At 39.5% G+C, this 16,589-nt stretch overlaps 2 protein-coding genes across 2 annotated transcripts; one reads left to right on the top strand and one right to left on the bottom strand.

The window, feature by feature from the left end:
- stmn1b (stathmin 1b) lies at positions 1 to 2,907 on the bottom strand. The gene is made up of 5 exons (XM_069693307.1): positions 2,822 to 2,907; positions 1,696 to 1,739; positions 792 to 964; positions 505 to 696; positions 1 to 408 (listed from the first exon to the last, which is right to left on the bottom strand). Exons 2-5 carry the CDS (start codon positions 1,709 to 1,711, stop codon positions 349 to 351), a joined length of 441 nt encoding a protein of 146 aa, XP_069549408.1. The 5' UTR covers positions 1,712 to 1,739; positions 2,822 to 2,907; the 3' UTR covers positions 1 to 348.
- A 3,584-nt stretch (positions 2,908 to 6,491) lies between these two features.
- Positions 6,492 to 12,803, top strand: serinc2l (serine incorporator 2, like). Its single transcript, XM_069693304.1, has 10 exons — positions 6,492 to 6,625; positions 7,553 to 7,714; positions 8,034 to 8,221; positions 8,330 to 8,409; positions 8,501 to 8,638; positions 9,164 to 9,333; positions 9,814 to 9,904; positions 10,979 to 11,129; positions 11,229 to 11,438; positions 12,161 to 12,803. Exons 1-10 carry the CDS (start codon positions 6,587 to 6,589, stop codon positions 12,297 to 12,299), a joined length of 1,368 nt encoding a protein of 455 aa, XP_069549405.1. The 5' UTR covers positions 6,492 to 6,586; the 3' UTR covers positions 12,300 to 12,803.
- Positions 12,804 to 16,589: the final 3,786 nt, after the last annotated feature.

Here is a 16,589-nt window from a genome sequence, read left to right as displayed (position 1 = left end):
TTAAATGGAGGATACAAATTTTAATGGTGAAACCATGACACTGTATCCTACAGTAAATTGAAACTTACATTATCAACAGGTTACAACTATATATGATGTATGTCAACAAAGAAACATGGAGACCAACTTAATACAAGCGAATGCTCCAAAAAAAGATAGAGTGTACTCAGCTGCCAAAAAGGAATCTACATGAATAGAAAAAACAGTCTCTATAACACCAAATCTAACCAGTGTAACCAACTTTGATTAAACAGCACAGTCAAGACTAACACCATGAAGAAGAATTTAGTCATAAAAATATATCTTGTCTTTGGAAATGTAAAGATTGTTTTCCAGATCAGAAACAAATTAATTCTCCATTTCTTTCATTGCCTCCTTGTTCTTCCTCACTTCTTCAAGCTTCTTGTCCTGTTGGTGTTTAAAAATAAGAAAATAAATCACAACACTAGTTTTAAAAACAGCAATAAGCCAACATGAGATGACGGTACAGAAGTAGGAGCTTACCTTCTCCTTGAACTTCTCATTGAGAGCGGCCATCCGGGCGGTGCGGTTCTCCTTGTTCGCCTCCATCTTCTTCTCGAGCTTCTCTTGTGCTGACTTGCTAAAGTTGCAGCTTTCCTCAAAGGCCTTCTGGAGGACCTCCTTCTCATGCTCCCGTTTCTCAGCAAGGTGTTTCAGCACTTCAGCCTCGTGGCTCTGACGAAAAGATAAACACGCAGTAAGTTAACAGAACATGAATCCTTAACTCATGTGCTACACGTGTTAGAAAATGGTGCTGTTTGTCCAGATACCCTGCGTCTTTCTTCTGCAGCTTCCAGTCTCTTCTTAATCCCGTCCAGTGAAGTTTCCTTTTTCTTTGCGGGGGACAATGGGAATTCCACCTTCGCATCTGGAGTTGAGGGCCTCAGGATGACCTCAAACGCCTGACCTGATGCACGCTTGTTCAGCTCCTTTACTTGGATGTCTATAAAACAAGACATTTGTTAGTGCCGACTGGGAAAATGACGCTAAAGTTATGGCAGATCTGTGATGATGCGAGTTAAAAGGACAACTTTGTAATGTTTGAATTAAATTCCAATATTAGCCGTAGTTTTCTATTCATGTGATGAGAATTACTTGGTATATAAACTGTATTCAGTTTATGTGGTTAACTAAACCAGTTAAACTGGTTAATTGATTAATTATATCAGCACTCGACTGCCAGTCTAAGATAGTGCCTCCAATCAGATTCGTTGTCTGCCTGAGGATCATTAAAGTAGGTTAAGCCTCCTATCTTTTCAGGGTTCACTGCCTTGTGAGAGAGGTCAGACAAAGACCACTAATCCCTGCTGGCAGAATTTAGCATTTTACAAAGAAGAAATGAAAACAACATGTGACAAAACAAGGACAGTTTTTAACTGCTGCTTTTGCAACTTGCAACACAAACCACATCAAAGGACTCCAGCTACTGATATATGTCTAAACAACATGTTTGAGTCTCGCATATAGTTTCAGAGGTCTGGAGGACAACTTTGTGTTGTACTATTCTTCTGGTGGGAAGATTTCCTGGTTGAGCAATTATACACTATTGGGTCAGTTTTTTTTTTTTTTTTTACTATGTATACCTATGCTCAATTAAGTTTTTTATTGAACGTTTCCGGTATTGTTGCATCCCAAAAGCCTGGTTGTTCTCGTACATTCATTATTTGCACCTACCTTCAAAGTTAGCCATTTTAGCAGAGGTTTTGACTTTAATACCACTGTAGAAGAAAAAAGGAAATTAATATCAAGCAAAGCTGGTGTACACATTGGAAAAGTATGAATTTTACTTAAAGGTTGCAGTACTTTTGAAGTCCATCCGTAAGAAATGGAACTGATGTTAACAGCTCACGTTTTGACAGATAATCGCTCAAGCATGCGAGCGTGTCTTTAAAATAACAGTGAGCTTTTTCTAACCTCAGAGTCAAACCACAGTTTGTTTAAGTCTTCATTAAACACCATTCAGACTTCGACTAAATGTTAGTTTTCGTGTTGATTGTTTGTTTAATACTTGTCACGGCATTCATTTGAATCACACAGGAGGTATTGTGCTGTAGGACATGGTACAGTTGTAAAGTTACATAATCTGGTAAATTACCAGTCACAACATGACACGCCAGGCAAAACAAGTTCTGCACCTCTCTGATGCCCCTGCAAAATATGATCACACAAGGGAACGGTCACTGTGAATAGATGCGAGTCAGTTTGAGGGGTAAAAGGTGAAAACCTGCAGGTTGCACGTACATTTCTGCAACATGCTCTTAGAAAAATGGTGGGGGAGGGGCACTACAAGAGCCTCCTCAAACACACACAAAACAATGAAACCAAAGGTGTAAAAAACGTCATTTGGAAAAACTAATGGAAAACATTACATTCATAAACAAGGACAAGAAAAATGAAGCACCTGACGAAACCGCTAAAGTTTAGAAACTAAACAAAACGTGGATTAATGTAACGTAACAAGGACTCAAAACAAAACAGAAATAAGACAAACTTGATGTAAATTAACTCGCTGTCTTATCATATGTGGATAGATATTAAAAGACAACTTTAAAAAAAAAACAAATTTAAAAACTATTTTCAAAAATTAATTTTGGAAAATGTCAGTGAAGTAAACACGTTTGCTTGAACAGCGGCCATAACAATAAACTCCGTCAATAACTTCGACTGACTTTATTGATGCTGAACTGAATCCTTAAAAATCCTGCAAAAGGTGTGCAAATCAGGCTTTAACTGTGCCAACACTTCGTCTGGACGGTCTGAAAGCGAGGACACACATTTGCATTGAGGGCATTGTTCTCACCGTCAAATGCTTCAGCTTGAAGAGCAGCAGACCTCAGCCACCTTCTTCTTCTTCTTCTCCTCTATTCAAACCGCCAACATCTGCACCTTCGCGCAAAAACCCACTAACCCTGTAAACGTCACCGGGAAGGTTTGCAGTCATTGGGCCAAATCCACCAATCACAGCAAGTGTTGAAGCCGCACGCGCGAGGAAGAGTAGGCCAAAAAAAAAAAAAAAACAGTCACAAAGCTGGCAGCTTAGACATATACACTGGCAGCATGGCACATCTTTACGGAAATAAATCATCCACATTAGCCAAATATGTGATGTTAAACACACAACCCAGTAAATGCTGCATTGAAAAGGACCAGCTCTTAAGTATTACCTCAAGTGGTCCAGCAAAGTAGGTTTCCCTATGAAATTCACAATTCACTCGTGTGTTTGTTGTTATTGTAGTCATTTCCGGGTTTGAGGGTCTCAGAAGTAGTCACATCCTCAACTTAAGTAAAAGTACAAGGTCCCACTAGAACAGTGTAAAGATACTCAGTTACAAATCCTACATGTACAATCTTTCTTAAGTAAAAGCGTATTAGAAAGAAGATGTAGTTAAAAGTATTAGTATGGTTTGGTCCCTGTGACTGACATATGATTGATATCTGATTATTAATAGTGAAGCAGTATGTTTGCAGCATGTTACTGTTGTAGCTGCTAGGTGGAGCTTGTTTGAACTACTTCATATACAGTTTAATATCAAAGGACAGCAGATAAATCTGAGGGGTAATGAGATCATTACTGAAAGGAAAGAAGAAAATACAAACTTCTGATTAAAAAAAAAACTAAAGCTGTCAAATTAATAAGGTGGAATAGATGATGATGATGATGATGGACATTACTTGTGTTTGGGATCAGTTTGACAACAGAAATGTCAACTCCTGCATTAAATCCTGAAATATTAAGGTGATACGTAAAATGTTAAATATAATTGAAATGTAATAACTGATATACAGGGCCAGATAATGTACAGTATGATGTTTTTATAAGGCACTCTGTGTCACTGTTTATGTCATCACTTAGACAAAATAACAAAAACTCATGATAAATTAAATCAAAGTATTGTTGTTCTTCTTAGAAAGGACTTTGGTCCTTTTGAGCCTTTCCTTTTTAAGAATCACACCTTTTTTTTTCCACTGTCTGAATATGGTTTCTGAAAAGAAATGGACACTTTCATTACAGCCCAAAAGAATAGTAAAGTTCCAGGATCATTAAACTGGCAACGGACTCGTTCATGAAATACACCTGCAGCCAGGTGTTTCCAGACAACCCCTAAACCTGCAAACTCATTTCTCTTCTAATCTGTGGTGATTTTATAGGACAACAAATTATAGATTTAGGCCAGGTGTAAACCATTCTCTGAATTTATTGTTGCACACGTTTGCATTTCACCTTTCACACATCCAACAACAGTATTTAAAAAGCTAAATCAACCTTTTTGTTTTTAATTTTTTTTATTCCTTCATGTTTCTTTTATTGCAGCTCTTGCTCAAAGGGAAAACTACAAGAAAGGCTTTGGAGTGAGTGATGAACGAGTAGTGATGGATGAGAGGGAAGTTATAATCCTGGCAGCTGCATACAAACAATAAAAAAGAAAAGCAGACATCAGCTGCCAACTGCAGCCAGCCAAGTGAGCCCGCCGGTGCCCGAACAAAGAGGTGATTGTAGAAGATTCACAGGGGTGAGCAGCCGTGCCCAATGACTAACAGAGATTGGTCCGACAGTCTTTAAAAAAAGTACCTGATCACCTGAATTTCACAAATACAAACTGACTCCTGAGGATAACTAGTTTCCAGAGGGCAGCCAATTGCTTCATGTTAAAAAGGAGACTACAGTACATTTGCCTAGAAATTGATTCATCTCAATATTGATGGACTAAATATCCAGTATATTACAGTTACCTTTAGTTAAGAATGTCTTTTAAACAAAACCCCACAGGTGTTAAATAAAAACAGAATTACACAAAAATACCATAAAACTGACAACTCTGATGCGTTATTTTGTCAGCTTGTGGTCACAAATAAAAGCGTATCAAATTGTATAGGCTAATAGTAAGCAGTCTTTTTTAGCAGCTTTTGTGTTACTTTAAAAAAAAATATTTTTTTTTACAATAATTAGGGCCCGAGCACCGACGGTGCGAAAGCCCTATTGTTCTTCAAGGAATTATTATTCCGTGTTATTATGATTCTCCGTAAACAACTGCATTTTTGGAGGCTTTATCATATTCAAAAACTCATGAAAGTTGGTACACGCGTCTCTCCCGGGAAAAAAGGTTTTATTTTAGTGGAGTCGCAAGTGGGCGTGGCCAAATGGCTCGCTAGCGCCCCCTAAACAGATGGCATGTCGGCTCCATTTACCTACATGCACGAAATTCGGTGGACAGGTGTATCACACTGAGATGTACAAAAAAGTTCCAATGCGCCATTACGTCAACTCAACAGAAAGTCCGCCATTTTGAATTTAGTCACCATTTTTGGCGATTCACACGTACTTTAACGAACACCTCCTACATATTTTGTCAGACCGACTTGAAATTTAGTCTGGGCACTCTTAACATGTTTGGAATTAAAAGTTATCAAAAGAATTTGATTTGGTCGATCGGTGTGCAGCGTGGCGGTCAAAACGTGACCCAAAAGTTATACTATAGTCATGTCGTCTTAAATGTCACCCAAAATTGATTTTTGCGTCACTTTTTGCTGTAGTATGACTTTTTTTTAAAATAATTTGGACAACATGCTATAGTATGATTTTTTTTTTAAATTTTTTTAAAGTTATGACAAAAGGGGGTAGGGGGGCTGTAAACGTTGCCTCACGTTAAGCTGTAGAGCTCAAATTGTGTGTCATGGCTATGTGCCTTAACCATGCAACTTAATTACATACATGTATTATTTTTCCTTTCAGTTTTTGGTGAATTGAGAGATTTCACATTAGTTAATATTACTAAGCTTACCAATTCTCAATGCACCTACTTGCAAGAGAATTCATTGAGTATTCACTGATTCCTTGTTCTAGGTTAGATATCACAGGGACTATTAATAACCCAGTCACTGTTGACTCCCCACTGTGCTGGTGAACTACCAACAGCAGATACTTTGAAGAGGCTTGTGTAAGCACCTGACAGGCTCTCTCTTGCTATTCGTGTAGTTTTAAACAACAGGCACTGAATCTCCTGGGATCCTGAGAGAAAGGACAGATGGTAGATTTCAAAGCATTTACTGTCTTCCTGTCCATTCTGCTTCGCAAAATGTTTTTGGATCGATGGAAATGAACAGTGCCAAAATACAGCCCATTAACCACACATAGATGTGCTATCATTCCTCAACTGCATCATAATGTTATAAGTGGAAATTGTTTAGGTGAAAGCAATTTTCAATTTTCTTCACACTAAACATTTCCAAGCGGGCTGAGCATACTGCATTTAAGATGACATTATTTCATACCAGGACGAGGTGTAAAGCATGAAGGGGGGGGGGGGATGAAGGAAAGATTTAATAAATTCAAAATCTTTTGTCTGATTCACACTCCGGAGCAGTAGGTGGCAGTAAAATACCAACAACATGGATGACAACCTCCGCAAAAGAAGAAGAACTGCGAAGAGTTTTATTTTGAAAATCTAACACGATTTCTGACACTATATCCTGTTAGTAGGAGTTCACGGGATTGAGGAACAGCAGGCTCTGAGGAACAAGGAAGGCGTCGGTACTCAACCATACATTTCAGCATTTTCATTTTAACATGGGGGCTTGCCTGGCCTTGTGCTCTTTAGCCAGCTGTGTAAGTATCTCATATCAATATTATCGTCGACATTTACGGAAAGCTTTTCTTTGCCCTCGCCCTGTCGTTAGGCTGAACTATCGGCTGGACGTTAAGTGTCAGATAAACGTTAATTACATGACAGCTAACGTGAATGCCTTTTATGATAACTAACCAGTTAAAGTACGTTAACATCCTATTCTAGCTGCACTGTACACAAACACCGCTGTGGCGACATGTCCGGGAAGTCGGCGGCATGAATAAATAGTGAGGAAGTGTCAACAGAGCGGAGCAGGCCGTTTGGGTGACGTCATAACGCGTTGGCTGCGCAGGATAGTTATTGACAGTAAATGAAAGGTGTTAAACTGTGTTAAACTGTGTTAAACTGTGTTAAACTGTGTTAAACTGTGGCACCGGCTTGGAGAATTTAAACAGGGCAGCCAAGTCATTATTGAACAAAAAGCTTTTCCTCTGTGGAGACTAACCTTTTACAAAAGCCACGCCACAGTTATGCTCTAAATTTGATTGACAAATATAGATATAGATGTATATACTGTGCATTTTATATTTAATATTTTTTTTACTGTTATTTTATTGCTTTTTATTATTTGATTTGATTTGATATTTTATTATTATTTTATTGCTTTCCTGTATGCTGCTGTAGCGAGAAAAAAAAGTCCCCTTGGGGATTAATGAAGTAACTACCTAACCTATAACGACAGGACTGGGGGTAGTAGATTGAATTGTGAAATTGGTATGTCAGTCCGAGACGTGGGTCATCTCCCATAGATGTATTACTGGAAATTCCTTATCATGTTTAATAATTTACCAACCCAGTGTTTTCAGTGTTGTTTACTGATTATTTAAGTTTGTGTCATGTCCAAAGCTTTAACTCTGTCTTTTTTTGTTGTTGTTGTTGTTCGTTGCCCTCCTCTCCATCACTCGCAGGCCTCCTGCCTGTGTGGCTCGGCACCATGTCTTTTGTGCGGCTGCTGTCCCTCCTCCAATAACTCCACCATCACACGGTTGGTTTTCTCCTTTTTTTTGCTGCTGGGGACCATGGTGTCCGTCATCATGATCCTTCCTGGGATGGAAACACAGCTGCGCAAAGTGAGATCAGTGTTCTTAATGCCATCACATTATAATATGCACGGATGATATGCATTTTGAGGATTATTTCAGATTTGTAGAACTACAGTATTACTGTGCTATACTATTTTTTCTTGTATGCTATAAGGGCATATTTTGACTAATATCTGATTGGAAGCTGGAGGTGTTTGTGATGACGTATCTAATCATATGTTACATGTAATATTTGTACAAAAATGTCTGTTATTTTCCTCCACGTATTGTCACATATTTTCTATAGTAGATACTTTCTGTACAGGTTAAATTGCAAGCTTTTACCTGGCTTTCTTTTGTTTCATAGATCCCAGGATTTTGCCAGGGAGGAACGTCTATACCTGGTATTGAAAACCAGGTCAACTGTGATGTTATCGTGGGCTACAAGTCTGTGTTTCGCATGTGCTTTGCCATGACCTGCTTCTTCTTTCTGTTCTCTGCCATCATGATTCGTGTCCATAGCAGCAAAGACCCACGTGCAGCTATTCAAAATGGGTAAGAGCATAATTTGGCTTATATTGGTTCAGGGGTGGAGGAAGATTTGAAAACTACTTCTGTCCTTCGTCTGGACTGATGGCGCGCTTGTGAATGTTCATATTTTAGGTTCTGGTTCTTTAAATTTCTGATCCTGATTGGGATTACAGTGGGAGCTTTTTTCATCCCGGATGGAGCATTTGATTCTGGTAACAACATCTCTTTGTCAAATTACAATATATATACTGTATATCCCCTTTAAACGGCTTCAGAAAACTATATCCTGTTTGTGTTTCACAGTGTGGTTTTACTTTGGACTGGTGGGATCCTTCATCTTCATTCTAATCCAACTCATCCTTCTCATCGACTTTGCCCACTCCTGGAACAAGGCCTGGGTAGAAAATGCTGAAAATAGGGACAACAAGTGCTGGTTTGCAGGTACATTTACTTAAAAACAGTGATAAGCTACACATCTGAAGATGGTTTGACTTGGTAGACTAGCCTGTCACAAGTATCGACACTTTGATACCAGGTCAGTGCCTAAAAATGAAAATTCAACAGTACTTGTCAAGAAAGTACTGAATGTTGTTGTTATTGTCCAGTATCTCCAGTAGATGGCGTAGCTACTGGAGATACTGAAAACTGATCAAAGCACCTAATAGACAGGAATTCAGATCTGTACACAGAATTCACATTGAGTCTCAGTTGTTAACTTTATATTAACAAACATGTCGTTACAATTTTCACATCCTAAAATGTTACAGTTATTGTTTATTGTGCATTCACACACAACATTCACAAAGGCTAACTTTAGCTTGCATAGACCACTGTAATACCTGAGCTGAGTGCTGCTCATAATGTTATCTGTGTGTGTGTGTGTGTGTGTGTGTGTGCGCGTGCGTGTTTATAAAATACTTTTATTATATTGTCACTCAAGCGTCTGCATTTTCATGTAAATTCCAGGCCTGCTGTCCTTCACTGCTCTCCATTATGCACTGGCTATCACCGCTGTGGTGCTCTTCTATGTTTACTACACACAACCGGATGACTGCACAGAGCACAAAGTCTTCATCAGCCTCAACCTTATCTTCTGCGTCATCATCTCCATTGTGTCCATCTTACCAAAGATACAGGTACAATGTGGGGATGAGTTTCTAGGTAGCAGCAACGATAAGAGATCAAGCATGTCGCCTCCAATTGTCCTTGTGATAAGTCAATATTGACAGTGATGCAATGCAGGTGATGTCACTAATATGTATTTTTCTTGGTGCTGTAATATTACTTGAGCACACAGTGTTGTTTTGACTTTTTAGTGTTGAGCGTGATCCCTGAGAACACACTTGAACCGTATTCAGAGGAAAACAGAATTTTCATATTTATTTTTCACAGTGTGGACAAAGTCTTGTTTTAGCTTCAATTTTAAACTGCAGTATCTGCTGTTTCTGATTAGTATCATATCGTTTTTTCACACTTAATAAAGCTTTTACAATACCCAACCCGACACAGTTTAAAAATACAACCTTTGTTTCAACGCTGCTTACCATTAGTTTACATTTTGCCATTGTTACATTACAGCCAGTTAAATTCCTGTATATTTATTCTGCTGATTGCAGGAAGCTCAGCCACACTCCGGTCTGCTCCAGGCTTCGATCATCTCCCTCTACACCATGTATGTCACCTGGTCTGCAATGACTAACAATCCAAGTGAGTCTCCTGATGTCTTTATTTATACATTTTTCTTATATTATATTCATTTTTTGTGTTCATTGCTCTTATTTTTTTCTAAAATAATTCTTTTTGATCTATCTTTTTTGTATGTATACGTGTCTGTACATTTTTCTCATGTTGTGTGCACCTTCTTTGTGTCTCTATGCTGCTGTGACGACTAGATTTCCCCACTGTGGGATTAATGAAGTCTAAATCTAAATTCCACACCCTTCTTTAACTTTTGGTTGCATGCTCGGTTGTGATTATTCTCACAGTTTCCATTATATACTTACTGTTTATCTGCTGCAGTGTTTTGATCAGGTGAGTTTTGCCTGGCGCGTTATAGAAACAAAGAGCTGGTTTTTTTGCTAATAGTTAGCACACCTTCTGTGCCTCATTTTATGTGAACTGTCTTTCCCAAGTAAATAGCAAAAATGGGCAAAAGTGCTGTGTTACCTGTAGTTTAATCAAAACATTTAGGGATCTTAGATCCATGTACAACATGACACTAAAAATGAATTACTTGCATAGGGTTGGGTTTCACTTCCTTGGAAAGATGCACATCATGCCAAGTTTTTTTGTTTTTGTATCACTGCAGGCTCTTTTTACATTTTCCTAGAAGTTATAGACAACAGCTGCTTATTTTCTAATGCAGAGCAGGCCAACAAAAACATTGGTTATTAGGCATCAGCAACATGCAGTAGTATAAAAATGTTCTGATTGTTTTAAAATTTCAGTTTTGAAATTTAAGACGACCGTTTAAAAAGCAAAAACATTTTCACATTTAGTTAATTGTAAAAAAAAAAAAAAAAAAAAAAGATGAATGTATTTATTTTCATTGATTTTGATTTCTAATGTGTTGGTTATGGCGTCTTCAGTGCCATAATTGACCCAAAAATTAAAGCATTTTATTGCCATTGCAGCCGAGACGAAATTGAAAGGCTTTTATATTCACGTTCTTGTCGGGTGCAAACTGGCTCACTGTAGAATAATGTATCTTTTAATAACCCTTTATAACGAGTGTAACATTTCTTAACAGTGTATCTTGTTTGTTTATATTCGATGTCCTAGATCGTAAGTGTAACCCCAGCCTGTTGACTCTCGTGTCAAATGTCAGCACCTCTGAATTATCCGGTGACAGTAACGCGGGGCAGGTGCAGTGGTGGGACGCTCAGGGCGTCGTTGGTTTGGTCATCTTCCTCTTCTGCACTCTGTATGCCAGGTAAGTCTTGCAGTACCAAAGCCACCAACATTGTGCTCTCAGTTCTGTTTAGTATTGTTTTTACTTTTCTTCAACTCACTCTGTCCGTCTCTCCCCTAGTATCCGCTCATCCAGCAACGCCCAGGTAAACAGGCTGATGCAGACAGAGGAGGGTGGAGGGTCGGGGGGAGAGGGTACGGTGGGTGAGGACGGCAAACGCCGAGCCGTCGACAATGAGGAGGAGGGAGTCACCTACAGCTACTCCTTTTTCCACTTCCACCTCTGTCTGGCGTCCCTGTACATCATGATGACTCTCACCAACTGGTACCAGTAAGTATCTTTCGCCAGCAGACTGACAGATGTGCAAGAAGGGGTCAGAATGTTATACAACTCGACATGTGACGAGGTTGTCACAATCATGAAGTTTGAGATCACGATTAATTGTTATACAAAGATATATGACAAGAACTTGTCTTTTTCTGTTCATTTTACTTGGACCGCTTCCGTTTTGCTGCAAATCCGACAATTGCCTCCGTATTGGGCTCAACTATTTTATTTGGCTTAAAACCAAAATACGAAAGTACGACATTTGCCCCCCATGAATTACCCACCATTCATCTGCACGTAAGCAAGGCACAATTAAACTTGAGCTCCTCAGTGACCAACTAATAAAATGGTGGTTGAATTGCACAACTTCTTGTTGTGATGATCAGAGATATTTCCCTCTGAAAAAGCCAAATAAACAAAAAGCAAAGAATTACACACGTCTGTTTGATGCTGATGTCAAAAGGTCCGAGATCTGCAGTTTTCGGTCACTGTTGCTCAGTCGCTGTAGGGCCGCAGTACAGCCACCAGAGGGATCACTACTTCACCTTAAAGTTCTTCATCCTCGGAGCACAGACTGTCGGTTCATAAAATCACCCCAGTTTAGAAGAAACTCACCCTCAGTCCTTTTTCCTGAATATTCTTTGACCTTAGATGAAGTATAGATTTCATTGCAGGTTTAGTTGGTGTTAACTACATTGCACTTTTCCCTGCGTGTTCTCCCTCAGACCAGACACCAACACCCAGGCCATGCGGAGCACGATGCCAGCCGTGTGGGTGAAGATGAGCTCCAGCTGGCTCGGCCTCGGCCTCTACCTCTGGACCCTCGTCGCCCCTTTCATGTTCCCTGACAGGGATTTCAACTGAACACGCCACGTCTTTTGGTTGTACTTTTGTTTTCTTGCCTAGTGTACAATGAAGTTTGAAGGATGCTACAAAAGGAATTACAAAGGATGCTTAAGAGAAAGTTAATTTCTTTTTAGTCATGTTTTCAATAATTGCCTCTGTTACTTTTGTGTTTGTGCTGTTTTATTCCTTTCAGCTGGTTTATTGAGTGTAATAATCATTACAGATGTATGAAAGATCAAGCTGTTTTTTTTTTTTTTTGGTGAGTGTAGTTGATGAAGAAGTTATTTTATTTGCCAATGACTCAGTGATAGGCCACCCCGTACCTTCTGTGGTGTGATTGTATAACTCCATTATCTTTGTGCTGAGTCATAGTTACTGGAGTATCATAAAGACTAAGCAACATGGCACTTTCTCAATACCTCAGATGTTTCAGTTTCAGATTCCCTTTTAAAGGCCTTTCAGATGACATCACTCGGATTGGCCCGGTCTGGAATACCCCTGATTAGCTGGACTCCTTTACTGAAGGAGCCCCAGACTGATGCGAGTGTGAGTGCTAGATAGGACTAGTATGGCACGCCCTATAGATCATAACCGGGCTTCCCTGTTGCTGCTCGGCTGTTTTCATGTCCACGTCATTGCACCATGAGCCAGAGAATCCTCACAGACAGCTAGACTAATCTCAGCACTTCCTTGTCTACTCCAACCCAAGGTAATTTATCTCTGGTGCTAAGCTTTTCTATGTCTGACTGTGTTTGGCCTTGGACAGCCACGGGCAACAATCTGTAGCAGTCTGCTTGCAGCAGGGTGACATGTATTGATCCATAGCAGTCAGCTTCATGCAATTTGCAGTGGTACGGTTCAGTAGGTGAGAGGATGAACTCTACACCACCTGTGTTCTTACAAATGCCATTATTCCCAGAGGGTTGCAGAGTGAGGTATTGAGTTAAAAGGGATTTTTAAATTCTGTAATGTACAAAACAAAATGATGCATTTCAGAAATGATGACTTGCTGTTAAATGGTATTGACTTTCATAGTGATTTGATGGTTGTAATGGTGGTACAGTACTTATGCATTATATGGTGGTTACCTCAATTTCAATATAACTGGAATGAGTGTTTTTTTTGGTACAATCCTGAGAAGATTTTCTGTTAACTCTTTTCTCAAATTTCAATGGGCACACATGAATCGGACATCCTGTTTCTGTGGCTGCTTCTGAATATTGTGAAGGATGTTTTTCAAAGTATTGTGATAAATTTAAATCTTTTTTCTTTTTTTAAACATTGTTTGTACAATTAATCCCACTAAGGAGATTATTTGCTGGTCTTAGATCATCATGTCATATTTCATAACACTAACAAGTGCCTTTTTGTAGTCTTGCATTTCAAAACAAATGTATCACTAATGCTGATGTGGTTATTACACCTCGCCTTATATTGTGGTGAGTCAGTCATTGCATGCCGTAAGGCACTGGTCTATGCTATGAATTAATATTGTAATTAATAAATAAACTCAGTTTTTAATAAAGTTGGAAACTCTCTCTCACTCTTTGTTTTGGTGGAGCCTCAATGGAAGCGCTGCAGTTGTGTCCTCTAAAATGAACGAATCACAACTATTAACTTTGAGTGAAAAAAAAAAAGAAACATTTTAGGGGTGGTACATCTGATGATTTTTTTTTTTTACCGTTGATTTACTGAGGTACAATAATAATTCATATGGAAACACTTAGGGAATCCTGTGAATGTTGTTTGTACAAAAGATATCCTTATCTCTAATGGGTGACCAGGGTGAAGGTGGTCTGATAGCACTTTCTTTTCTGTACATCACTTCATAGATTGAAGTAGTGAGGCACCGGAGTTGGGGGCTGAGGCGGAGCTCGTAGAAACAGGACAGGATGTTCTGTACTCTGGGTGAAGCATCACGTATAGAGGAAACTCAAACACAAGCAAATTGTATGGTTGACATTGTTTTTTTCTGTCCAGCAGTTGTGTGACTGGTGACACACGTGAGCCATTGATGTCTTGACCCTTTCTTGATTGATTAGTTACCTTCCTGAAGTAGGTCCAAAGCTAAACTAAAAGTGCCCGACTTTATATAAAAGATTGTGTAGCGCTGACCGTGTTTTCCTTCCAGTAAAGCACTAAACGTGAGTGAGCCGTCCTCTCTGCTGGTTCAGAGACGGAGCAGTGAGTGCGGTCGCGCGCAGCCTCTGCTGTGTTATTTCCTACTTGCCCGGCTGGTAGGCAGGATATGTTGGTTTTGGCTGCTACTGTCACTCATTCCATTTGGCGCTGTGTGGAAATGCTCAGGACACACTACCTCCTGTGGACTTCCACCCTTTAACAACACCACCGTTATCAGCGTTATCCATTACAATCCTGAGGTGATGACTTCTGTCACAGTCTAGTTGTGGGACTGAAATTTAAGGTCTTACAAATTAAATAGAGTAAAGAAACACTGTTGGGCAGACAAACATAAAAAAAAAAATTAAAAAAAATATTAGAGTGAAGGAAAAAAAACTGATCTATAAACTCTGTAATTAGGAACGCACATCAAATTTACAATATAAGCAAAACAACAAAACACCTCGCATCACATAACTGCTGCATCAAGGACAGCTGATCCAGCATGAGTTTGTGTGCTGCAGACAAAAGTACACTCCTATGTGGTTCTTCTTCACCGTCGGAAAATAATATTAAAATGATACTGTTTAAATATCCTGTTTGAACTCACACTTAACACTTAAGCACTAATGCAAACTGAGTAAAAACTAGATCCATGGACACAACATGAATAAATGCTCTGTTTTCCTGCACTTGACTTGTAGTGTAATGCTGATGTGCATGAATGTTTTGCAGAGTAGCAGTCCTCTTGCTTTTTGCAGTGGTGTGTGGCACACTAGCCTGACACATAACTTCACTTCATGGAACAGACACACAGAAGAGGATGCCTGCTGAGTCTTGTGCAACAGGACATTTTGTAGTAAACTCAAACCGATAGATGTGATGTCATTTCTCTTACAGGAGCAGATATGCAGCATCTCAAAAACTGCCCTGACTCCTATAAACTTTATATTTCTTTATGTTTCAAGTATTTATAGTTGAAAAAAAGCCTACCAGGTGGAGTTTCATGAAACCAAAGCACTTTTTACTCTCTACTTTTCTCCAACTGCTCCCATCCGAAATTTAACAGCTTCTGAACACAGTCAACAGCATCTGAGAACAAAATGATCTAAGCATTATACATTGCACTTTTATTTCCCCTGTTATCATCAGATGTACAAATGTGAACTAGTTTTTTTTTCTTTCCCCAGGATAGATTGAAGACATTCTCCATCTTTGGCCATTGGCCCCAGTGTCATAAATCACACCTTAATTTCCATCATGTTATCATCATGCAATTTGTTGCTGTAATAAGAGATCAGAGGCTGTAATGTGGTGATTATGAGCCACTTAGTGCAGCTCTGCAGCCATGCTTGGTGAGCCATCCTGGGATTTTTAATTGCAGATTGACTGAGACAATGGTTATCACTTGCAGTGTTAGCCCTGACCTTAATCTCCATTTCCACTTTCCCACATTAGTTTGGAAATGTCAGCGTTTAGCTGCATTTTGCATTCACTTGTCAAGAATAAGGTCATCCTCTGCAGTAAAACACAGATCATCACAATATTCCAGCTCTGCTTCAGAGTTCATTATTACAACAAATGAGCTGTGAATAGTACAACGCTGCTGATGCTGACCACCTCTTTTGACACAGTGACTGGAAATGCCTGTCTGAGGTGGAATTGGGTTTTAAGGGTGGAATCCAGGCCCATTAAATTATGTGTTGCATGCAGGGGAGCTAATTGAGGCCCTGCTGGCATACTGCATGTGCACTGGAAACATTTACCCAACATTAAACCCCAATTAGGCTTTTCAAGATGGGAAACTTGTTGCTGGATGATGGGAAGTGAAAATTCTGAAGCCTGACAGATTCACGGTGTAGTTTCTCTCCAGTAATGGGATAGATCTTCTTGTTTCTAATAAACGGATGAACTTCTTCTGAACTTCTACATTGTCAGAGTACCCAGGCTGCGGTGCAATGCCTTCACTCTGTCCTAAACTACCAGTCTGAAAGTCTGATTGTGTTTGTGTGTGTGTGTTGAGCTCTCCTGTGCGCATGCTCCCCCCCAGCTCAGAGGAGCAGCTAATGCAGTTATATAACAGTCAGTGCAGCCGGCGTCTGCTGTGAGCCAAATGCCAGGCCAGTCTGGTTACATAAGCCTGTCAGAGTCATATTGTAGCAGTACGGAGCGCTCACACCACAGCAT

Source organism: Brachyistius frenatus, unplaced genomic scaffold, assembly GCF_029030835.1.
Source record: "Brachyistius frenatus isolate BFR_SWC_R1_liver_20210118 unplaced genomic scaffold, ASM2903083v1 Contig_14, whole genome shotgun sequence".
NCBI classification, from domain to species: domain Eukaryota; kingdom Metazoa; phylum Chordata; class Actinopteri; family Embiotocidae; genus Brachyistius; species Brachyistius frenatus.
This window is presented reverse-complemented; position numbering and strand designations above follow the sequence as displayed.